The following is a 25,093-nucleotide window of genomic DNA, read 5'->3' as shown; positions in this document are numbered from 1 at the left end:
GAGGTTGTGTGATTGCTAGAGGTCACACAGCACCATTCAGCACACTAAATAAGGACAGCTGCACAGTCATCCGTGGGCCTTTAAAATGCCCACCAAGGCCATAAAATCAGCCTTCCGAGGAGGTGGCTTCCTGCCGCTGTCACATCAAGGTTGTTTGCGCAGCCGGGACGGAGAAGTCCTGATCTGTCTGCTCCCAGCCTTTGTTCCCCCCGCCAGTGGAGGCCCCACCACGGGCCTTTGCTTCCCATTTATTTTTAAATTCATTTGTAGTTAAGTAAGTCAGGCCCGAGTTTGGCTTATTGGAACCGTTCAGCTCGAGCTGCGGCTGTGCCGCTCACCAGCGATGGGCGTTCTGCTTGTCCCCCGGGGGGGCTCTTCCCCGGGGGGGCGGGGGGGGGGCGGTGCGAGCGTGTGGCCCCTTCCCCTGTCTCTGCAGTGGAGGCCTTCGAGGAGGTGATGGACAGCCTCTGTGTCCCCCAGTACAACAGGGACGGGGAGGAGAGGGTGCTTCTGTTCCTGAAGATGGCGTCCGGCCACACCTTCGGGCCCGACCTGGTGAAGAGTATCCGCAGCGCCATCCGCCGCGGCCTCTCCGCGCGGCACGTGCCCAGCGTCATCCTGGAGACCAAGGGCATCCCGGTAGGTGCCCCGCCGGGCTCCGCCCCGCCCCCGGCAGCCGCGACCCGGGCGCCCCCCACGCGGCCCGGCCTCTCCCGAGGAGCGAGCTCACGCTCTGTGTGTCGTTTGTCCGCGTTGCCTGGCAACGCCATCTTTCTTTTCTCTCCCACCGTCTCTCTCTCTCTCTCTCTTTTTAACCCTTCCCGACTTGCCTTTCGAGTAACTTGTGCTCAATGCCTGTGTTGGGAGGGTAGGCGGGCCCGGCCCTCCTGCGCATCCACCTGGCTCCCCCCCCCCCCCCCCCCCCCCCCGGGGTGGGCTCAGTGTTCTCGGAATTATTAACAAGAAAATGAATTTTGACGGTACGAAGAGCCGCTGGCGGCTGCTGCCCTTGCTTTTGCATTTTGAGTTCTGCCCGTGGAAAGCAGACCCGAGTGTGTTTAGAGGCTCGTCCCCCCCTTGCACTTTGCTCAGGCTCTGAGTGGGGGAGGAGGCGTGCCCAGATGGGATCTCAGCGTTCGCTGGGACCGCCGACGCGGCCAACGCGTCCGTCAGCCCGCGGCAGAAACTGCCAAGTGCGTGTGCCCGCGCGTGTGCACGGAGCCCGCCGATCGCACCGAGCCGGCCCGTCTCCGAGGCCTGCGGAGTAGCTGTTCGCTGAGGGGGTGGGGCTGGGGGTGGGGGACAGCTGAAGCAGGGCCCTGATGTTGCCCCGAGCAGGGATGCATACGTGGGGTGCGGGCAGGGCTGGGACTTGCTACACCGTCCGTGCAGTTCGGTCACATTTTGGTTAAGACACGGCTCGGGAGTTCTGTCTGTCTGTCTGTCTGTCTCTCCCGGTCGGTGACTCCTGATGACTCCGGAGACGGTGGCTCTCTCAGGGAGGGAGGGACACTTACTGCCTTCTCCCGATGAGGGCCTAAGGCTTTCCTTCGGTGAACCGGTTCTGTGTGCTTCCGGCACATTCTGAGTGACTAGAGTTTCATCTTCCCCTTGGCTTTCTCTTGTTGAGACGGAAAGTGTGTCCTTTGCTGCCGGGAGGGTTATTCCCCAGCCGTGTCCGCTCACGGGGATTCAGTGGAGACACGGGACGTGGTGACCGTCTTTTGTCCTCAGCCTGGCGCCCGGGTCCCTGTCAGCCCAGCTCTGTCTCTGCTCGGTCTCCCCAGGTGCCGTCCCCTCTGGTTGGGCTGGGGAGTCATTGCAAGGGTTCCTCGAGGTTTTTCAAGGCCCCGTGTTTTCCGGTCCTCGTGCTCTGCCCTGACGGACCGGGTTGGCCCTGTGCGTTGCCGAGCTGGGGAGGGGCGGCCCAGCCAAGGAGACTCGGGGCCCGGGGGGCACGGCGAGGCTGGCGGGTGCCAGGCGGCCGCTCTCGGTGGAGAAGCCTGGCCCGTCCCGATGGGAGGCAGATGGCGGTTATCTCTCGGGGAGGCCCGAGCTGGAGCTGGGCAGTTTCTGCCACCCTGCCACCCTTCTCGCCAGAGGACACAGTAGCGGGATTTTTCTGAAACGAGGCCTTCTTTGTTTTGTCAGCTGACGGAGGGTATAAATTATTAGCTCCCCCGAGTCGTTCTTGGACCTGTCGTAGAAAGCTTACACGCACACGAAGCAGGTGAGACTCCTGCTTTTCGGGGCGAGCGGGGCTGACGCCCAAGTGACAGGCAGTCCCCCGGAAGCCGGCACTTAGATCCTTAATTAGTTCACACGCCGCCTGAGTCTTTCAAGTGGATGAATTTTAATTACATCTCAGGTTTAAAAAAGTGGTGCCCGTGGAGGAGAGTTGAGGGCACCGGCGGTGTTACTCACGGGCTCTGTCCTGCCGTCTCCTGGCCTGACGCCCGCGCTGCCACCAGAAGCCTGTTGGGACCACGGGCCGGGCCCACGAGGCGTGGATTCGAGAGGGAGCTTTGAGCGTTTGGGAGGCTTCTGACTGCGAGGAACGTAGTGCCCCGGCCGGCCCAGACGAGGGTTCTGAGGAGGGATCTGGGGAGGCATCGGGAGGCTCCCGGACGAGCTCCCTGGCGAGGGGATCGGTGACCAGGGGCAGGGAGCCGCCCACCGCTTGCACGGAAGTGACGGCTGGGTCGGACGACACAGGGAGGTGTCGTGACGTCAGGAAAAGTAACCAAATAGAAATAGTCTGGCGGCGAGCGCCGAGAACCCCACCCGCAGCGCGGGGAGGGGCGCTGGCACCCCCGACTTCAGGCCCGAGGGGACAGAGCCGGGTTGAGGGATCGGCCCTCAGCCCCCCAGACGCCGGCCGTGGTGGAAGGCCGCCTTCCTGGGCACGCCTGCCCGGCTTCCGGGTCGCCCTCGGTCTGGCTGCAGGTGGAGGCCATTCGGTCTTGGTCGGGACAGCCAGACGTCGGAGCCCGAGGGGTCTTTTCCCCTGAGGGCTCAGGTCCCTTTCTGTCTGTTTTCTCTGCCCGCCCTGGCAGTACACCCTCAACGGCAAGAAGGTGGAAACGGCGGTGAAGCAGGTCATTGCTGGAAAGGCCGTGGAGCACCGAGGGGCCTTCTCGAACCCCGACACCCTGGACTTGTACAGGGACATCCCCGAGCTGCAGGACTTCTGAGTGGGACTGGCTCGCACCACACTCGGCCACACGTGCCTGTGCTGTGACTTCCGTGGCTTCCAGAAAGCGCTTAGACACGTACAGCCTTTGGGAAGGCAAGCGTCTGCGGGCTTGGGGAAGATCGTCTCTGATCTGCAGCTGCATCCGGCGGGGGCCCGAGTCTCCCCGGACCAGAGGCTGAGAGGGAGGAGCGTTTGGTTGTGTGTGTGGCAAGGCTTCGAGGGTGTGTGGGTCTTCCCACCTGCGCCCTGGCACGCGCTGCCAGGCGCCGGGGCTCGCCCGTGTGGGGGTGGTCACGGCCGACGGCCACGGCCACGGCCACGCTCCGGGCACCGGCTGGCTTTCTGGCGACGGCACACCCCCGCTGCAGCCTTGCACCTGTTGCTTTCTTTTGCTCTCTTAACGTGTGAAGCTGTGTGTTCTCCTGGCTCAGGGCCCGTCCGTCTGCTGTCGCCCGTGAACTGCCCCCCGCGGCCGACCACCCCTGCGCGTCTGTGTCTGTGTGCAACGCACCGGGTCCTTGCGGTTCCTGGCGGGGCCGTGTGCTCTGACCCGCAGGTGGAAGCTCCCTCTGGAGGACACGGGGGTTCTGTGCTTTAACTGGGTCCCTTTATCTTGCGGACTTTGAATGGTTTCAGAACGTTTTAACGTCCGTTGTCTGCCGTGCGGGGGCATTCGCGGAACTGGCCGTGCGCCCTGCGGGGTGGCGGTGCTCTCGGGGAGTTGGCGGGCCGCCCGGGCGGCTGTCACGGGGTCCTCCCCAGACGGAGCTGCCTGGCCTCGGGGGACACGGCCTCGCCGCGCCCTCCACCCGGAGCCCTGGGAGCCTCAAGTCGCAGCTGTGATACCCGCACTTGTGAATCGAGTCCTGGGTGCCACAGCCGGGTGGCTGGTACGCACTTTTGGTTCAGCGTGTTGATTCCTGTAATCCTAATGTTTGTTTCTGTACTTGTGAAAACTGAGCGCAACGAAAACCTTTCTCGAATCCCTTTTCTTCTGGATGACAAAAACATGGGGAAAAAGCGCCATGAAGAATTTATACAATAAACACATGCACACATGCGCATATACACGTGCGTGCACACATCTGTTCACGTGCGGTGGGCCGGTACGTTTTCTCTGGAGGGGGTGACTGGATCCGAGGTCCCGATGCTGCCTGTGCCGCAGAACCAGCTGGGAGCCCTGCCTTGGGGGAGACGTTTGGCCACGTGGTTGGAGCCTTCCCGGGCCCCTGGTATTTAGCACCCGTCCGGGGTGACCAGATGGCCAGCGAGGACTTCCCCGCGTGGAGCCGGCACCCCAGAGAAGGGCGCTGTCCTTACCCTGGACTCCCCCACGGTTCCAGGAAGCCAGGTGTCTGGATAACGGCCCTTGTCATTGCAGGAGCTGTGGGTCTGGCCGCGTGTCACCGAATCGGGGCTCAGCCCAGCGGGGCTTCCTTTTCTCCTGTCCCGGGAAGCTGGAGGCAGGTGTGTGCCCGGGGCCGTGCGGTAGCTGCTGGGTGGCCGGCGCGCGTCTGTGCCCTGCCCGCCCTCCGTCTCCGCCTGCCTCCCAGCTCCCATCGTGTTCCAGGCAGGAAGGAGGAAGTGACGGGAGGGCTGGGTGAGGGGCAGAAACCACCCCCACCCCAGCCTGTCCCCTTTCAATCGGCCAAACGGTGGGTTTTCTGGAAAACCCTCCCTTGGCACATCTGCTTGTGCCTGAGTGACCAGGGGTGGGCCATACACGGCCACCCCTCGCTGCAGGGGACTCTGGAGGTCTGAGCATTTTAAACAGGACCTGTTACCTTTTTCCTATTCGTTTCCTGTTGCTGCTGTAACAAATCACCACAAAGCCAGTGGCTTAAAACACAAATGTATTACAGTTCTGGAGGTCAGAAGCCCGACGCAGGTGTCACTGAGGGAAAGTCAAGGTGCAGGCAGGCTGCGTTCCTTCTGGAGGCTCCAGGAGAGACTCCCTTCCTTGCCTTTTCCAACCGCCAGAGGAGCCCTCGTCCTTGGCCGGTGGCTCATCCCTCCGTCCCCAGAGCCTGTGGCGGCTCCTGCCTCCCTCTGCCACACAGGAGACCTCTGAGATACGGTGGCTCCACTCAAATCATCCAGGATAATCCCCCTATTGTAACATCTACTGATGAGCAAAGCCTAATTCCATGTGCAGCCTTAACGCCCCTGACCACGGAACCTCACGTTTCCACCCAGCACGTCTGGGGCCTCGTCCTGCCTGCCTCGCTTTGCCCGCCTGGCCGGGTCCCGCCGCTGAGGAAGACGGTGAGCGGTCCCCAGGCGGTGTGGGCCGTCGGGAGCCCTGGCGGTTGACTGACCCCAGGCTGGGCGCATCCTCCCTGTGGGACCGGCCTGCCGGCCCCCTCCCTCCCAGGACTCGGGCCCGACCCTTCAGACCGACTGTGCCTGAGGAGTGGTGAGAGCTTACCTGCTGTGCCCTTTGAGTTCCAGCAGGACCCCCCAGGCTGGCTGAGCCCACGCGTCCTCATTAACAAGCCACGCTGGACAGCTTCATTAATGAGAGACAGATGGTCTGAACGACAGCCATCGAGCGCCCTGTGGGGCCCAACCCTCCCCTGAGGTGCCTTGGCCTGGGCGTCGCCCTGCGAGCACCTGCCGGCCAGCTGCCTCACCTTTGCCACCCCGCCAGCCAGCGGCCCCTCCCTCCCTCCTTGATCCCCACCGTGCTCGTCCCCACCCCTCCAGAAGCACGGGGCCTGCAGCCTGGCCTGGCTGGGGTGGGGGTGGGGTGTTCCCACGGCCTGCGGGCCCCGGGCAGCTGTCCCTTCTCTGGGTCTGTCTTCCCACCTCTGGGAACCTTCTGTAGGGGGACGGCCCCTTCCCACTCACACTGTGCCCACCCCCACCTCCTGGCCTGTGCAGACGATCCTAGAGATGTCGGAACACCGTGTCGGGGTCACTTGATCCCTGACCCGTCCCCCTTTTGTGCCATGCTTCCTCTGCACTGGCCCCAGAATGACCCCTCTTGCTGTGGGTACCTGCCTGCTGGCCCACCTCCCTGCATATGAGCCCTGGGGGACCCCAGATTTGCTGCCTCATCTGGATCCCCGGCCCCTGGCGAGCCCCCCTAGCAAATGGCTGAACCCACCAAGGCTTGGGAAAGGTGTCTCCCTGGCCGTCTCACCCGCCATCACTGTGGGCGTGTGTGACCAGGAGAGACCCTCCACTCCCCTCGGGCTTCGAGGTCCCAGGGCAACGTCTCATGGGGAATAAACTCCCTTTGAGGGCCCAGCCGTGTCCCCTAGCCCTGGGCTCTGCCTTCACAGGGACAGTCGCGCACACGTGTACCGGGGATGAGTTGTGTCGTTGGGGTACGGGCTCATCTGTTCTGATGAGCGTCCCCAAATCTGGCTCGGTCGGAAAGAGTTTTTCCCCTACAACAGCTTTGAAGTAAATGGGTGGACTGGGTGGGGTGGGGGTGGGGGAGGGGCTGGGTAGGTGGCTTTGCTCTGCAGGGTCACCCAAGTGACCCGAGTTTCTTCCGTCTGGTTGCTGGGCCCTCCCCCGCACGGCAGTCCCGTGCACGTGACCGGCACTGGCTCGCTCCACTCACACCGCAGCCCCATCCGCTCTGCTTCCGGCCCAGCGGCCCCTTCAGCCCGCAGGTGCACGCAGCGGGGCTGGGCAGGTGCACTTCAGCTGGGTCACACCTGGCCTGCAGCTGGAGGGTCAGCCTGGGGTAGAGCGCGTGTGTGCGTGCTTGTGTTTCTATCTCTGCATCTCGAAGCTAGACTGTGAGGTTCGTGAGACAGACTTGGCTTTTATCAACATTTTGGCCGTGTGTGTGCACGTTTGTGGGTATGCAAACGTCCGCGTGTGCGGGAAGGCGTGTATTTACGTGTGAACACGTGTATGTGGTGAATGTGCAGGTGTGCATGTGCTGACCTCACACCCTTGTCAAAACCCAGAAGAGCAGGGCAGGCAACACGTCAGGTATTTCTGCTTAACAGTTTTTTAAAAATGTTTATTTATTTTTGAGACAGAGACAGAGCACGAGCACGGGCGGGGCAGAGAGAGAGGGAGACACAGAATCCAAATCAGGCTCCAGGCTCCGAGCTGTCCGCACAGAGCCGGGATGCGGGGCTTGAACTCACGAACTTGAGGTCATGACCTGAGCCCAAGTCAGATGCTTAACCGACCGAGCCCCCCGGGCGCCCCGGGTATTTCTGTTCTAATCCAGGGTGAGGGATGCAAGCCTAGCGCCCGCTCGTGGGCGGGCCAGTGGGAATCTTCCCCCATCGCACCTGCCTCGTCCGACTGTGGCTGCTCACGGCCCCACCGCCTCAGCCTCGGCCCTGAACAGATTCCAGTTAGGGGACGGTTTTCTCTGTGTGCAGGAATACTTCCCTGGGTATTCCGCAGAGCCAGGTACCAGGCACTGAGCTTCTCTCAACCGGTGCCCCTGTGTTTGTCCCCGGGGCCGGTGGTCACCAAGGGTGGTGAGCCTCTAGAGGCGCCATGGAGTGAGTGTGTCCGGCAGGGCCCGTGGTCGGCAAGGAAGGGAGAAGTGGTCTGACCGGACACCACGGTCGAGGCCTCTCCCGGCACACGGCGCCGAGCACGGCCTCGGAGGGAAGATGCCACCACGAGGAGACGGGGGGCGGCCCGTGGGCGGAGGAGAGCGAGCCTGCATCCAGGTCCCGAGAAGGGAACGGACGGACCCGGGCAACAGGGGGAGGTGGTTTGGAGAAGGTAGGGTACCGAGCCAAGCAGGGGAGGGGCCGCGGTGCAGAATGTGGGGTGCGGGTCGTGTCTCGAGAGCCACGAGGAAGCCGTGACGGTGTTGAGCCCAGCAGTGACACCGGTGGACGTGCATTCAGAGGGTGGCGGGGTGGTGGGGGGAGGGCAGCGGGAAGGGCGCCCGGTGGCGAGACTTCTTCCCAGCTTCCTCTCGCCTCCTCTCTCCTCTTGTTACGGCCCCCGCACTGCTTGTGTGCAAAACACGAGAACCCTTCCGGTCCAGCAAGCCAATCGGTGTCGAACACACAGCCGGGACAGGCAGGATTCGTGTTGGCTCCGGCTTTGACGAGCTGCTGTTCTTGCTCTCCGAGCCACGGCTGCCTTTTACGTCCGTTCTAGAAGCCTGCTGCCGTCATGTCCCCAAGTCTTCGAGACGGTCGTAAGCAAGTAAGTAAAGGCCTGTTGAGATGATGCTGAAAATACATCACGAGCTAAGCACCGACTCCACTGGCACGGGTGGTCGTGTTGGAGCGCGCCCTTGACCGTCACAGCGGTAAGCGGATGGCCTCGTGATTTCATTAGACGACTTCCAGGGGAGAAACAGTTGTTAGTGGACTCACGTGCTGGAGGAGTTTCCAAACTTCTGTACGTTGGGATGCCTTCCTGTTCTTCCTGCGCTTCCTTCTTTCCTTGACCCCAACGGCTAAATCACAAGTCAGGGTGGGTTTGAGGAGAGTGAACAGGGGTGGTGGTCCAGCGGCACCACACGGCCTGGACCTGGGTTCCGTTTTCCGGGCTCTGACTTTATCATTCTCGCATTGCCGCTGACCATTTACCTGCTTGGCGTGGTCCCCTTCTTTGCGGTCTCCGCTTCCTTTCTCGAACCGTGACTCGGGATTTTGTTGGCTACAAGTAACAGAAACCCCACCCCAGACTGGCTCTAGCAGACAAAAAGCACGAGTTTGAAAACTGCAGTGCTAGGAGTAGCTTCAGGTGTGGCTGGATCCAGGGGCTCTGGCGTGGTCGGGGTTCCCTGTCTCCATGCGTCAGCTTCGCCTTCCCCTGTGTTGACTGCGTTCTCGGATGGCTTCTCCCCTCACAATGGCAGCCTGGATACTTACGGCTCCAGGATGGTGTCGTCTCAGCGCTGGGAGGGGAGAGAGATCTGCTCCCTGGTGCTTCCAACCTGAGTTCCCATGTTGAAGATCATTGGACCATTTAGATCAGGAGGAGAGCACGTGCTGATTGGCCAGGCCTGGGTCTCCCCAGGTGTGGAAGCGGCTCTCCTTGGTTGCTGGGGCGGGTTGAGTGGGGGGTCCGGGAGGAGCGCGTGGGTTTCTTTTCGGGAGTGGGGGGCAGCGACCAGCCCCTCTCTTTCTTCTCATCTGTTCACAGGTGCTGGCCCGTCCTCCTCCCTCCCTTGCTCCTCTCTAACACCCTCTGTCTCTCTGCTCCCCAGCCCCAGCCCAGCTACAAGCCGTGGCCTGGTGACTATTAGGATGGATTTCCAGATGAGAAAATCGGGGCGGGAGGGAAGCGCCCTGTTTTTCCGTGACACAAACTCTGGAAAGCAAAGCCTTGAGGTCCCATTTGGCTTTCAAAAGCCCGCGAGACTCTGGATGAACGTTTAGCTGCCTCCGCCCTCCACAGCTGCAGCCCCCCGTGCTGGGCCAGGACTGGCTAGACAGAAGGGCTCCTGCGGGGGCGGGGGGGGGGGCTTGCTCCTCCTCCCCCCCATCACCTCTCTCCTCCTTCCCCTCTCCTTCCCCCTTCACGCCTCACCCACTGCTCACCACCAGTCCGTCAGAGCTGGGCTCACATCCTTTCTCCCTGGGACACCTGTTGTGCCACTCTGGACTGACTTGTTCCCATCTGTGGTGGATACATCCTACAGTGGCCCCCGTAATTCCTGCTCTTAGCACCCATAGTTTTGCATTACCCTCTGCTCTTGGATGGGGGTGGGACCGGTGGCCTGCTTCCGACCAACAGAAGATGGCAAAGGTGAAGAGATTTTGCAGATGCAGTTAAGGTCCCTAATCGGTTGACTTTGCATTGATCAAAAGGAAGACTATGCTGGTGGGCCTGACCTAATCAGGCGAGTCCTTTATATGGGGCTCTGGGCCTTCCCTGAAATCAAACAGCAGAGACTCACGGCTTTGGAGAAGCAAGCTACCATGACTTCTAGAGCCTCAAAGAAATGAGTGCTGCCATAAACCTGAAGAAGTTTGGCAGGGGATCCTTCCCGAGTCGGGCCTCCAGATGAGAACACAGCCTGAGCTTCACCTTGACCGAACCTGTGAGATCCTGAGCTGGGCACGAGCTAGGCCATACGTAGCCTCCTGGCCCACAGAGGTAATACACAAGTGTTGTTTGAGCTACTTACTGTGTTTGTGATAATTTATTATAGCTTATTATGCAGCAGTGGAAAGTGCATAGACAGTCGCAGTCGTCTGGGCCTCAGCAAGTACGATCACGCTCCACTTGGCCCCTTTCTGTGTTTGAGTCCTGTCTCCTTTGTCCTGCCCAGGTCCTTGAGGATTGGACTCTTCCTCCTTCACCTCTTTCCTGTCTCTCTACCCCTTGGTCCCCACCGTGGTCAAGGCTTCATTTCGGTTGGAGCTGACACTGTGACAGGAAGCCAGCTCTTAACGGTGGCTTCAGGCTTAGCGGGACCCAGGGGCTGAGACCATGTCATCACGATTCGGTATCTGTCCTGGAATCTCTAAGGGCAGTGCAGTGTGGTGGTTAGGGGTGTGGACTCTGGAATTGGGTTGCCAGGTGAAATGAAGGATGTTCAGGGGGCGCCTGGCTGGCTCAGTCAGTGGAGTGAGCGACTCTTGATCTTGTGGTCGTGAGTCTGAGCCACACGTTGGGTGTGGGGCCTACTTAAAAAAATAAAATAAAGGGGCGCCTGGGTGGCTCAGTCGGTTGAGCGTCTGACTCTGGCTCTCAACTCAGGTCTTGATCTTAGGGTCGTGAGTTCAAGTCCCTGCATTGGGCTCCGTGCCGGGCATGAAGGTTACTTCAAAAAATAAATACATAAAAATAAAATACGTTAAGAAATACAGGATGTTCAGTTAAATTTGAATTTTTTCAGGCCGTGAATAGCTTTTTAGTGTAATAGATCCCAAATACTACCTGGGACATAATTACACCAAAAAAAAAGCGTTCACTGTTTATCCGAAATTCAAACTTAGCGGTCCTGTAGTTTTGCTAAACCCGGCAACCCTGTTCTGAACCCAAGTACTTGGATCTGGAGTATGGTTGTCGTGTGACCATAGAGAAGTTCCTTAACCTCTCTGAGCCTCATTTTCCTCACTGTAAAAGTGGCGGTTGAAAGACTGCATCTTAAAGGGTTGTGATGAGGGCGAAGTAATCCCATGGCCTAGGAATAGAGCCAGGCATCTGGAAGATGCTGAATAAACATTAGCTAGTTACCTTACAGCCCCTAGTCCTTCCTTCTGTGTAAGCTTCAGTCTCAGGTTTTTTGTTGTTGTTGTTGTTTTTCCTTCCCCTAAGGCCTGGGGAGGAATCCCATTGGCCTGGCCAAGGTCATGTACCCATCTCAGACCCAATCACTTTGACCAGGGGAACGGGAAGTTCTGATTGGCCACAGCCAGGTCATGTGACCACCCCTGCAGGTGGCCTGTGGGCCCGTCCCCCTCCAGCCCCTGCAGTGAGAGTGGGAGAGGGGAGGTCCCTCCCAGGTGATTCAGGGAGCCTGCTGACGGCAGAGGGGGTCTGCAAGGACTGGTTCCCAAGGCCGCGGGCTCCTTGGCATCTGTGAAACGGCCGGATGGAGGGGAAGTGCTGTTGAACTTGGAGCCTAGGGTACCGCCTTCTCCCCACCTCACCGGCTCCACCTTGGGCAACGGTGCCCCGTGAAGGCCCCTGGAGGCCTTGTTTCGGGAGGGAGCGGGGAGGGAGCATGGCCTGGATCTCGCCCCCAAGAGTTCCCCAACAGAATTCCTGAAGAAAATTGGTTTTTCTGGTTCTGGACGTTCACGTGTAACGGACGCAAGTGAGCCTCGCACGTGCAGACCGCAAATGCAGACTTGGGTTTTGAGGATCAGCCAGATTTAACCCGAGACGGGTCACCTTTTGAGGGGCAGCAGCTCCATCCTCTCTCTCAAAATTGTGGGCTTGTCACAGCTAGCATTTCCTCTGGGAAGAGCAGTGCCTCGCGGTTGCCGCAGCTGAAGGAAACCAAGGAAACCGGCAGGACAGTTTTTGACGGGCGTTCTGGTGGGGAGGGGTGTGTCTGTGTCCCCTCTCCTTGAACCTGGGTGGGCCGGTGACTGGTTCGGTCTACAGAGTAGGACAGGTGGTGCCCGTGGTTTCATAGGCTTGGCCGGGAAAGCCCTGGAGCTCGGCCTCGTCCCTTTGGGGTTGCCCGCTCGGGGGGAGCCCCTGACCACGTGAGAAGTCTGGGCATGTAGGCAAAGAAGATGAAAACAGGATGTCAAAGAGATGCTCGCATTCCTGTGTTCAGTGCAGCGTTAATTCACAACTACCGAGGTACGGAAGGCACCTCCGTGCCCATCAGTGCGTGCGTGGATGAAGGTGTTTTATGTCTGTGTCTGTGTTTCTACCTACGTCCTACCCGTATCGTTGTATCTCTGAAACGTACCCACTGTTACGCGTAAATTATGCCAGAAACAAAAAAAAAGAGCCTGGCTTCCTTTGAGGTCACCAGGCTGGAGCAGCCACATGGGGGCGCTCTGGTCCAAAGTTCCCGCGGAGCCCAGCCTTCCAGCCATCCCTGCCGAGGTCCCCGGCACACGAGTGGGGCCATCTCTGACCCTCCAGACCAGCCGTCTGCCAGCTGAATATCATTGAGCGACCTCAGCTGACGCTACGTGGAACAGAAGAATTACCCAGTTGGGCTCTGCCTGAATTTCTAACTGTGGAATCCATGAAATACAATAAAATTATTTTCGTCTGTGCTGCTAACTTTGGGTTAGTTATGTAGCAATAGTCTTCAGAACGCGGCTCCTTTAAAGTAGGGCCGAGCTGGTGGTGTAATACTAGAAGAAGGTCGGGTGCAGCCTGGGGAAACGTGGGGACAGCAGGAGCCTGCTCTGTGTCCAGGCGACAGCCATTATTGGGACGCACAGGCATACGAGGCTGTGAATCTGAAGCAGACGCTCCGGGTTCAAGTCCGGCCTCGGCCAGCTGGGTCACGATGGGTGTGGGTTTCTCAACCACGCGGCCTCAGCTCTCCCGTCTGTAAAACGGGGTTTCCGCGAACTGCAGATTTGACAATAAGGAAGAGCTGTCTCCAGCCGATGGCCAGGGGCTCGACTCTAGCCTGCGAGCGTGTCTGCCTAGACTCTACTTGTTTATTATTTGGATCCAGTATAGACACTGGGAGATTTCACAAGCTTTTCTTGCAATCACGTGGTCATAACAGCTGGCATAGTGTGACCGCCTGGCACAGGCTGGACGCCATCCCGCGGCTTTGCACGCGCGATTCCTCCGACCTCTGTCTCATCGTCATCCTCCCCGGGGCTCTGCCAGAAGTGATCCAGCGAGCAAGGGGGCCGCCCAAGCGGGAGCCACGGCGGGAGAGAGGACCATGAGAAGACGTTCCCTCCGGCCCCTGCCCGGATTTAGGCACAGCCCTGGGGTAGGGGGGACCCCACACGTGACTGACGTCGATGTCATGTCCCCAGGAGAGGGGGGTTCGCGGGAGACCTTCCTCTGGGTCACGGAAGAACGAAGTCGGTTTCTGCCAAGCCGAGCGTGTGTGGGCTGAGCCTGAACAGAAGCTGCCCGTTGAGCGAGCCCTCCCGGAGCGCCCAGGCCGGTGGCGACGCCTGAGCGAGCGACTCGTTGGATCCTCCCAGGTCCGCACGGAGAAGATGCCGGAGAAGATGCCGAAACGGTCCCTGTTTTCACAGAAGGGAGACCGAGGCGTAGACTTGCCTGGGGCCACGCGTTAGCATGCGGGACGCACGTGGCATTAGGCCCCAGGCAGTCTGGCTGCTGAGCTGCCTCTGTGTCCCACCCCCCCCCCCCCCCCGCCATGGCCCCCTTCCCGGGAGAGCCGGACCGGTGTCCTCTGTGGCCCAGACGGCGGGGCCCCGTGCAGAAAGGAAGCCCGGGGCGGCCCGGCGCGTGGCTCTCTGCCTGCAGTCCGTGCGTAAGCGCCGCCGGTGGGGACCAGAGACAGAAAAGGCGTCTGCGGGAGGGAGCTGACGGCTGTGCTCTCCCACCCAGCCTGGGCTGCAGGAGCTGACCCGCGTCACACAGCCTCGGGCTGGCCGCGGTCCCCGCGGTTTCGGGGATGACTGCCAGGCCCCCTCTGGGCACTGACTGCTGGGCCAGGCGCCACTTGCTGGAGGCGGCAAGCTCGTTTGCGTCAGCGGGAGCTGTCCTGGGAGCCGGGGCTCGTGGCTCCCACTGGGGGGCCTGCCGGACCGTCCTACCGTGGGCAGGCTCGGGACCACAGGCCGCAGGGGCTGGCGCCGGTCGTCCGGGCCCGACGCTGGCCGGGGCTAATAACAGGCAACATGGCCGTGGCACTCGCAGCGTGCCGGACATCGTGCTGAGGCTCGTCCTGACGACCAGCCTAGGACAGACACACCATCGTTATCCCCATTTCGCGGACGCGGACCGAGGCGCCGGGTTCAAGGAACTGGCCACGAGGGGGCACAGATGCGTGGGTTCCAGATGCCGGCCTTGACCTGCCGAACCTGTCAGGCGTCGCTCCCAGAAGGACGGAGACGATCCCCCTTGTGATAAGCCTCATTGTGTGGTCCCGTTTTGGGGTGGTTCTTGAATGTCTAGGTTGATTAAAAAAAAAAATGACGCCCCAGTGAAAAAGATCAGTGGCCGTGTATGGTTTCCAAGTCACTTGGATGCCGTCAAAAACCCTCTCGTATGTTGGAGCCTCTAATTAGATTTGGAGGGGAATGAATTCAAGTGTCACGAAATTTTAAAAGAAAGCGTTCCGTGAATGGTATTTCCCATTATTCCAGCTTGATTGAAATTGTGGGTTTTTAAGACGATGCTATTTATACTCTTAAGACAATGGAGCTTTCAAAAGGATTCGATTCCTAGGTCTTCATATGTGATTTCTAGGGAAGTGGAAATTTTCAAATTTTCAGAATGAATGTGTTTTTGTGGCTTCCCTTCTTTTCTTTCTTTTTCTTTTTTTTTTTTTTGGTTTTGTTTTTTTGGTTTTGTTTTTTTAAATAACTGGAGACAGCAGTGTCTCTCTCCCCCCGATGGGAACCTCAGGGTTCTTGCCAAAGTGTGTATCACATAATTGCTTTCGTGTTCAGACCCGGCAAGAGCACGTTGTAAATGGCTGAGACACAGATGTGACAATTCTATTAGGCCTGGGTTCTTGCATGGTTGACCTTGCAAATTGAATTCGGGGAGGTCAGCCCTACCTCCTGGCTGCTAGATTTCACGTCCACAGTTTGGGGAGAGGCCTGGCAGGTGCAGGCTGAGATGTCCACAGTTTGGGGAAAGGCCAGGCGGCCACTCTGACCCTTCCCATCCCACATCCCCCGCCTCACGTCCTGGGGTCTTCCTCCGCGCCCCAAACAGAAGGCGGTAGCCGGTGATCGATGGGCTCGTGCCTACCGTGGCATCATCAGCCACTCCGTCAAAGTGACAGTGTCATTTTTAATATTGCCGCTTCAGACCTGAGGTTTATTTTGAAGTTGGGAGTCAGCCAGCCTTTCCAGAGAGAGAACCACAAGAAGTTTAGGGCACAGTCCCTGACCCTGGATGCTGGGGAGCTTTTTTTTTTTTTTTTTTTTTTTAAATTTTTTTTTTTCAACGTTTATTTATTTTTGGGACAGAGAGAGACAGAGCATGAATGGGGGAGGGGCAGAGAGAGAGGGAGACACAGAATCGGAAACAGGCTCCAGGCTCTGAGCCATCAGCCCAGAGCCTGACGCGGGGCTCGAACTCACGGGCCGCGAGATCGTGACCTGGCTGAAGTCGGACGCTTAACCGACTGCGCCACCCAGGCGCCCCGCTGGGGAGCTTTTACACAATACCCATGCCCATAAAGATGCCTTCAGGGTGCAGGAAGTGTTCCATATTTTGATGCATGGGGTGGTTGCTTGAGCTTATATATGTGTCCCAAAAGTTGAGCTTCGGTGAGGATGTGGGGAAACCAAGCCTTTTGCATAGCTGGTGGGGATATGACATGTGTGGCCGCCGTCAGTTTGGCAGGTCCTCAAAAAGGTAAGCGCAGGGGCGCCTGGGGGGTTCATCAGTTGAGCGTCTGACTTCAGCTCAGGCCATGAACCTAAGGCTCGTGAGTTCGAGCCCCGCATCGGGCTCTGCGCTGACAGCTCGGAGCCTGGGGCCTGCTTCCGATTCTGTGTCTCCCTCTCTCTCTGCCCCTTCCCTGCTCATACTCTGTCTCTCTCTGTCTCTCAAAAATAAATAAACATTAAGAAAAAAAAACAGGTAACTGTAGGTCTACTGTGTGACCCGGTGAGTCCAGTCCTAGCTATATTTTCCAAAAGACTTGAAATCGGGAACTTACACAGACATTTGCACACGTGTTCAGAGTAGCACCGCTCAGAGCAGCCGCAAGGTGGAAACAGCCCGTGTGGCCATCGGCAGATGCCGGGAAGAACAGGTTGTGGTCCGTCCACACACTGGAGTCTGATTCAGCCGTAAAAGGAAGTGAAACTGACCCACACTACAGCGTGGACACACGTTGAAAATACGCTAAGTGAGAGAGGCCAGACGTCGTAGGATGCCACTCGCATGAGACACGCAAATTCAGAGGGACAAAGTGGAACAGAGCTCACTGGGGGCTGGAGGAGAGGGCAGGGGGAGTGAGTGTTAACATGAGATTCTGTTTGGGAGAATGAGAAGTTCTGCAGGCGGATGGTGGCGATGGCCGCACTGCAGCGTGGCCATGGTGCCACCGAACTGCGCGCTTGTACGGGGTTAAGGTGGAAAACTCTGCGTTATGTGTATTTTCCCACAGTAAGATATAACTGAGATCTGGATGCTGGAGGGGCGCCTGGGGGGCTCAGTCAGTTAAGCATCTGACTTCGGCTCAGGTCACCGTCTCGCTGTTAGTGAGTTTGAGTCTCACGTTGGGCTCCCTGCTCTCTCAGCACAGAGCCCACTTTGGATCCTCTGCCCCCCTGTCTCTCTCAAAATAAATACATAAATAAAACTTAAAAAAAAATACTGATTCCCAGGTCCTACTCCTAGAGATTCTGCTTTTCATGGTCTGCAGAAAACGCATTGATGATTTTATTTTTGTAGAGCGCACGAGCAGGGGAGAGGGGCCGAGGGAGAGAGAGAGAGAATCCCAAGCAGGCTCGAGGCCGAGTGTGGACCCCGATGTGGGGCTCGATCCCATGACCCTGGGACCTGAGCCAAAATCAAGACACTCAACTGACTGAGCTACCCAGGCGCCCGCAGGCGTTGATGATTTAAGGAAGACTTGCCGTGAAAACTTTATGATCTGGAAAAAGGGCAAAACCCAGGCGTAGAAAGCCCTCAAGAAAAAGGACGGAGCGATCCAGGTTGAGGCTGGCCGTCTGGAAAGGCCAGTAGGTCACGTCCAGGGCGGTTTGCTGCTGTAGGGCCCGCCCCCCGAGCCCCCCGCCCCCCCAAGCCCCCCGCCCCCTCTCACCGGGCGGCTGGCCCGTCAGTCAGCGGGGCGGGTCCTGGGTGGTTATGATGGACGGAGCCTCCACCCTCCAGCTTGCGGCGGGCCTGCGGAGTGAAATGAACACCGACAGGTGGGCTCGACTGTTCCAGCAGTGGAAAAGTCTGCCCTGGCCGATAGAGGGCGGACTTGATTGAACTTGAACGAGGGTTGGGCCTCCCACAGGCGGAGGAGGGGAGGCCTTTCGAGGGCCGCGGAAGCTGACAAACCTGGGGCCTGGGACTGTGTGCCGCGCGATGGGGACAGGCAGAGCCTAGTAGGGGAGGAAGGGGAGGAGGCCTCCGAGGGGGAGGGACAGAGTGGCGAGGACCTCAGTGCTTGGTGAAAGGTCGCTGGGTGGAGGGATTAATATTTGCCAGATGAAGTGATCTTTTTCTTCATTTATTTCACTCTTTCCTTGACCCTTTCCTGCCCCCCCACCCCGGGCAGCTGGGGTCTGTGTGAACCAGAACGGTGATGAAGAAGGAGAGAGACAGAAAGGGAGCTTGGGGGCGGGGGGCAGAGATAAGAGTTATTTTATAACTTTACTTAACATATTTTTACTATTTAAATTTTTTATAGCTTTTACTTTTTTACTTTTTATTGATTTTTTATAGCTTTTACTTTTTATGTTTTTTTTTAAATCTTTTTTTATTTTTGAGAGACAGACAGACACAGAGTGTGAGCAGGGGAGGGGCAGAGAGAGGGAGACAGAATCCGAAGCAGGCTCCAGGCTCTGAGCTGTCAGCCCAGAGCCCGACGCGGGGCTCGAACTCACAGACTGCGAGATCATGACCTGAGCTGAAGTCGGACGCCCAACCGACTGAGCCCCTATATAGCTTTTACTTTTTGAAGTCTAGAGCTGGGTGTACAGGAAGACAGACAAAAAATAGAGAAAAAAGCATGATGAGGAGCGGGGTTTCCCTGCCCCACCCCCAGCAGACCAGAAGATTCTCTGGACTGGAGGAGAAGCCGAGAGAGAAGACATTGCTGGGTATGGGGTGAGGGGAGCCTGGCTCCCCGGGTGACTCCTCTGGCAGCAGAGTCCCCAGATTCCTTATTGGTTCTAAGAGCAGAGGGGCTCTGGTTTCCTGAGGGACGGCCTGGGTGGGTAGCGAGCGGTAGGAGAGCTGGGAAGCTTCGGCAGCAAGGAACAGAACGCCCAGAGAGTAGGGATTTAACGAGCACAGGCATTTAATGATCTCCTGTAACCTCCTAAGCCGGGATCACTATGAGGCTCTCTGGGCACCGTCTTTGCGAGTTACTTGGCCTTCTCCTCGCGGTCACAAGGTGGCTGCCACGGCGTCGGCATCACGTCCTCACACATCTGTGTCAATGGCAGGATGCGGGGCTGTGGGGCGGCCAGTGCAGCAAGAAGAATGTTCGTGGCCCTCCCTGCGGGAATGTTTTCCCCAGAAAGTTCCCCAGCAGTCTTCCCCTCCAATTCATCGGCCAGGGCCGTTTCTCAGGGCCACCCCTAGCTACGAAGGAGGCTGGGAAGCAGGTACTGCAATCCTTCTTTTCTCCCTCATTTTTGCTTTGACATCATCTCACGAGAAGAAAAGTGGCAAGCATTGCACACACACACACACACACACACACACACACACGTGTATTTCTTCTGAATTGCGTGAGTCAGTTGCAGACATAATGTCCCTTTATCCCTAAATACTCCATTGTGTGTTTCCGAAAAACAAAGGCATTCTCTTACGTAAGTAACCGCGGCGCAATGATCAAAATCGGGGAATTAACATAGAAACAATGCTATGATCCAATCTGTGACCTTTTTGCAGATTTCACCCGTTGTCCCCGTAACGTCCTTCACGGCAGAACAAAACCCCGTATCACACCTTACACGCAGTTGTCATGCCTCCTGAGCCTCTGTTAATCGCACGCACTGCCCGAGACTTCCTTTGCCTTCCGCGACACTTGTCTGTTGAAGAGGCCAGGCCAGCCGCTTTGCAGCGGGGCCCCTTGGATGGAGCTGCCTGGTGTGATTCGGTCGGGAGCTCGCAGCAGGACCGCATGGAGGTGATGCTGGACGCTTCTTGCCGCGTCGTATCTGGGGCCGCGTGCTGTGGTCTGGTCCCATTTCTGGCAGCGTTAGCTTTGGCCCAGTGTGAGGCCGGGTCTGCCAGGGGGCCCCGCTATGAACGTGCTGTTGTAGCGGTAGGCTTTCCACCTCGAGAGTGGGAATGGGTGTGGGGGTGGCCAGCGCGTGAGATGACCACGGTCTTGCACGTCTGACTTTGTGAACTGCCCCCCCCACCCCCCGCAGTCATTGCGGATCTTGAGTTGACGGGAGGAAGGAGGTCCTCAGGAGACGCAGAGTTACGTTCTCTCCTCTTAGCTATGCTTCTGAAGACCTACTGTGTGGCAGTCTCCTGGGCAAGACCCCATGGGAGCGAGGGAGCTAATATTTCTTGCACACCTACTACGGGCCACACTTTGGGTGAGGCGCTCACATCCACTCTCTCGTTGAAATTAGCATCTCAGCTCTAAGGGCTGGTACTGAGTAGTGATGGGGGGGGGCTTGATTCATTTCGAGAACCAGAGAAACCATTCACAGCTTCCCCGATTTCTCAATCTGCCTCACCTCACTTGAGTACAGTTTTTTTTTTTTTTTTTAAAAAGCATCTGAACTATTTTCCATATCAAGTGCTTCAAGGACCTAATTATGAACTTCATTATAATTGTTCATTAGTTATATTTTGTTCAATTACTTTAACAAGTTGCCAAATGGAACACAAAGCCGGCAATTAGCATTATATAATTGTAACGAGGCACTCAAATTGGGTTATAGAGCGTTGTTTTTGCCTGTGTGTTTTCTCCCCAGGGGAAGACAGACTGACGGAAGGTGATGGCTGGCCGTCTGTCCGCTCATCAGCTTCGTCCAAGCTGTCAGGGGTGGGAGCGGCCTTTTCTTTTGTACAAAGGTCAAGTTTGGGAAAACGGCGATGTATAGGGACGGTGCTCAAAATGTTCCAGAGAACGTTCTATTATATTATGTTATCGATGATGATTATATCATCGATGACGAGCTTTATATGACATTACGTGGCAGTCGCTGTTTTAGGCGCGTCTATATTCAGGAATTCGTCGAATCTTCCTGTCAGGTGCCTGAGGGTGAGTGCTGTCATTTCCCCATTACACAGACGGTGAAATCGAGGCACAGGGTCTGGGCCACTTGCCCGAGGTCACACAGCCGGGAAGTGCCTCCAGCTCCAGGGTCTGTAGTCTTGACTACGACTTTCTGTTGGTGATTGAGTCTCAGAAAAAATCGTATACTTGGAAAAATGTTGGTTACCCACTTTCTCCGATAGGAGACCATCAGCGAGAAAAAAAGCGACACTGAATTTTAGCCGCGTAATTGTTCATGTCTGGACGTATTTTAGAGGTAGGAATATGAATGCAGCCTTCTACCGTGTGTCCTAGAACGAGTCGCACACTGTCTCCCGTAGCTGCCCTTGACCCAGCGGCTGTGGCTGAGGGGATGGACCGGGCTGTGTCTGCAGGCTCTGTCCCCTGCTCACTTGGATCTGTGAAAGTTTCCACAGGATTCCATTAACTAAAATATTCACTTATCAAACTTAAAGGAGCGGGCTTGACCAAGAACTTTAGATTCTTTGGAGAGCAAGTGAAAACACCCAACCCATCTGGCTTTAGAAAAGGGAAGATCTGGGGAGCCTGGGCGGCTCAGTCTGCTAAGCGGTTAAGTATCCGACTCTTGGTTTCGGATCAGGTGGGTCAGGATCTCATGGTTCCTGAGATCGAGCCCTGCGTTGGGCTCTGTGCTGGCAGTGCAGATCCTGCTTGGGATTCTCTCTGTCCCTGCCCCTCCTCTGCTCATGCACTCTCCAAACAAACAAACAAACAAACAAACAAACAAACAAACACAAACAAGGGATGCTCTATTGGCTAATGCCACCAAGAAGTCTGGGTATGGATTTCAAGCGTGGCTGTATCCAGGACCTCAGACCAGGTCCTGGGTGCATCTCCTCTGTCCCACCAAGGGTGCTGCCGCCCTCTGTGTCCAGTCACCGTCAGGCCACTGTCCTTGCCAGGTAGCAAGAGGCCACCGATGTTCCGTGTGTCCTGCCCTGGGGCCACTGCTGTGTCTCCCTGCGAGGAGACCTTCCGTGGCAAGCGACAGGTCAGTGGGCAGCCTGTGGGGTCTCCCTGTGCCTCTGAGCTGCACCCCACCAGGGACCGGGACTTGGACCAGGATGGGGCAGCAGAGGGGAGGGTGGTCGGGGTGTGGGCACCTCTGCTCAGCACCTGTGCAGGTGTCTTGTGCAGTCATGTCCACATGGGGGGCTCGAAGCCCCCGCCCAGCTCCGCCTCTTCCCCCCCCCGTACCTTCCGCAGGGGACCCCCAGTCAATCTCTTGCTTTCCATCAAGTCATGTGGAAACGCCTGATTTCATGTCCGCGCCCGATTCCCGGGTCGCCCGACGTGCATCCTTGTTATCTAGGAAGCTGGTCTTCGCAGGGCCTTTCCCAAGAGTTCCAGCAAAGTCCGTGGGCCTGGCTCCCAGGGCTTGATATTGCGGGAGCCCTCCCTGTGGAGGATTGGCCAGGCTCGGGTCGTGTGGCCCCTTGTGGGTCTGCAGCTTGACTCCAGGAGAGAATGTAGCTCCCCCGAGGAAAGCCTGGGCCCTCTGCGCGGAAGGGAAGGGGAAACGCTTCTGGTCAGGCTCAGATAGCAGACCTGCCTTGGAAGGCCGTGAGTTCAGAGGGCCTGGCCCTTAGCCAGCTTGTCCCGTGGGACTCAGTGTCCACATCTGGGAAATGGGCATATGGCACGCGGATCTCATTCTGTCTCTGTCGCTCCGCCTTTGTGTCTTTCTCTCTCTTCCTCTTAGCTGGTCTCCGCTCACAGCTCTCCTAACAGCGTCCATCTGGGCTCCGTGCTGTTAGCAAGAGCCTTGTCCAGATGGCCGGACAGGTTTAAGTTGATGGCTCGGTGCGCTAATGACACAGAGCTAATTCTTAATAATGATGAAAGGCAGTAAAACCTGCGTCTGGGTCAGATCGAGATCCCTGGTCAGACCGTACTGCCTGCTGCGGTCCTGGCCGCTGTCACCAGGACGGGTGCGATCATTCCGGAACGGGGGTTTAGCTGCGGCCTTGGTCTCCTCCCGGTAAGGCCTCAGACTTTAGAAAGCCAGGGTTACCTGAATCCGGGACTGGCGAGTTGCGAAGACCAGATCTTAGGGATCTTAGGGATCAAGTCACAAGGGAGCTAGCTTATTGTCAGCACAGTGGCCGGAGGGCTCGGGTCACAGATGCAGCGGTGCCTCGGACGGAGCTGTGTCCACCAGGACACCCGGACGTGCACAAAGAGACCGAGTCGTGGCCTCAGGCTGAAAAGGGCTTTACGGAAACGATACCGGGGGTGATGACGGTGCTGTTGGGAAGTGGCAAAAAAAGATGCTCCCCGAACGGGAGGATCGAGGACGTCCAGACGGAGAAGCAGGCACAGAATTAGCCTGCTGAGGCTGCCGGCCCCTGAATCCCCGGACAGCGGACACGGCTCCGTCCCCGGGGTCGCGTCTCCCTGTCTCTCTGCCGTCAGGTCGGCCCAGGTGCCCAGCACTGTCACGCCCTTGTCATGGGGGGCGGGGAGGGGAGGCAGGGGATTCAGCCCGCGGGCTCCGGAGCCAGACCGCGTGGCCTTGACTCCCGGCTCGGCCGGACAGTGTCTGTGCGACCTGGGGCAACACGTGTGCCCCAGTTTGCTCACTTGCATTAAAACAACTGTGTCCACCCCTGCAGGGCTGTGTAAATGACAGTATATGTGAAACATGTTGAAGGAGCTCAGGCATTCCGAGTTTTAGCTCTCACCATTCTTTATTTATTTAAAAAAGTTTTTTAATGTTTATTTTTGAGAGAGAGAGAGAGAGACAGACAGACAGACAGAGTGTGAGCGGAGGAGAAGCAGAGAGAGAGGGAGACACACAATCCCAAGCAGGCTCCAGGCTCCCACCTGTCAGCACAGAGCCCGACACGGGGCTCGAACCCACGAACCGTGAGATCATGACCTGAGCCGAAGTCGGACGCTCAACCGACTGAGCCACCCAGGCACCCCTCACCATTCTTATTTTAAATTTTTTTTTAACATTTTTTAAATTTATTTTTGAGACAGAGAGAGACAGAGCATGAACGGGGGAGGGGCAGAGAGAGAGGGAGACACAGAATCGGAAACAGGCTCCAGGCTCTGAGCCATCAGCCCAGAGCCCGACGCGGGGCTCGAACTCCCGGACCGCGAGATCGTGACCTGAGCTGAAGTCGGACGCTTAACCGACTGCGCCACCCAGGTGCCCCTCACCATTCTTATTTTAAACTGATCACGGGGCACCTGGCTGGCTCTGTTGGCAGAATGCGTGACTTGATCTCGGGGTTGTGAGTTCGAGCCCCACGTTGGGTGTAGAGATTGCTTAGATTAACAAAACTTAAAAAATAAAACGATCAATTAGCATTTATTGGTGTGAGGCAGCTGCTGTTTTTCGTGAGGACGTACCCAGCAGGGAATCCCCCACATGCGCACAGGGGGCTCACAAGACAGGCATCTACCACGATAATTCACGTTCCTCTTTCTACTCAAATTTCCTTTTGACCGGAGCCCCGATTCCCCTGTGGTTTCCCGAAACCTCGTTCAGTCCTGGGATGCACCCACCTGTTCTCCAGGACCACTTCTTAAAAATGAAACCTGGGGGTGCCCGGGTGGCTCGGTCGTTTAAGCGTCCGACTTCGGCTCGGGTCATGATCTCACGGTTCGTGGGTTCGAGCCCTGCGTTGGGGGCTCTGTGCTGACAGCTCAGAGCCTGGAGCCTGCTTCAGATTCTGGGTCTTCCTTTCCTTCTGCCCCTCCCCAGCTTGCGCTCTGTCTCTCTCTCTGTCTCTCTCTCTCTCAAAAATAAATAAAACGTTGAAAAACATTAAAAAAAAAAAAAAGAAACCTGAGTGTCTGTATACAGTGTGTGTGTTCTTCCATTTGGCTGCAGTCTGCACCACTCCCTGCTGCCCCACACCTGCCCTATCTCACTCCTTTACGCGACTTAGCTTGGCCCCCGTGGACATCTGTGTTTATGATCCCAGAATCATAGAGCCGGGGGGTTAGGAAGACAAAACATGAAAAGTTCACACTTTTGCATCTCTTTTCATGGAAGTCACATTCCGCCCTGAAATTGTAGACCCAGGGACTATGGTCTGTTAGGTGGGGCGGAGAGGGTAAGACAAGTACGCAGAACCATCCAGCCCCCTGTGGATACAGGGGCCTCTCCTGGGCCCCACATGCAGGGCGTGGGGTTGGCTTCGTGGGCCCCGCGCGGTCATGGCCGCTGTTGTCTCTGCCGCCGGTTTCTTGTCTCTGCCCCTCTCGGGGCCGCTGACGTTTTCCTCGTCCTTGCAGTGAATGCCTTGGGCTGCCTCTCCTTTGCTGTGAACTGAGGTGCTAAGCTGTACTCCGGCAGGCTTCCCATCTTTGTGATTCCCAGGGGCCCTGGGACGACTTGTCCCTGTCAAAGACCCCTGCAGACCAAGGCACGTCCC

At 57.5% G+C, this 25,093-nt stretch overlaps 1 protein-coding gene and 1 long non-coding RNA gene across 5 annotated transcripts in view; both read left to right on the top strand.

The window, feature by feature from the left end:
• Positions 1–4,260, top strand: part of AACS (acetoacetyl-CoA synthetase) — a 52,255-nt gene extending 47,995 nt beyond the window's left edge. The window contains exons 17-18 of one of the 4 annotated variants that reach the window (XM_023241279.2): positions 481–639; positions 3,057–4,260. In XM_023241279.2, the coding sequence (XP_023097047.1) occupies positions 481–639; positions 3,057–3,241 (344 nt within the window). In that variant the 3' untranslated portion in view covers positions 3,242–4,260. Of the gene's footprint in view, positions 1–436; positions 640–2,151; positions 2,301–3,056 lie in introns of those variants that run through there. The other 3 variants (XM_023241280.2, XM_045041152.1, XM_045041153.1) reach the window with 3 other exon arrangements.
• Positions 4,261–6,643: 2,383 nt separating this feature from the next.
• LOC109493133 lies at positions 6,644–20,586 on the top strand. The gene is made up of 2 exons (XR_002147197.3): positions 6,644–10,249; positions 19,334–20,586. It is a non-coding gene; the product is annotated as an uncharacterized LOC109493133 (long non-coding RNA).
• The last annotated feature ends 4,507 nt before the right edge of the window (positions 20,587–25,093 follow it).

Source organism: Felis catus, chromosome D3, assembly GCF_018350175.1.
Source record: "Felis catus isolate Fca126 chromosome D3, F.catus_Fca126_mat1.0, whole genome shotgun sequence".
Lineage (NCBI taxonomy): Eukaryota > Metazoa > Chordata > Mammalia > Carnivora > Felidae > Felis > Felis catus.
This window is presented reverse-complemented; position numbering and strand designations above follow the sequence as displayed.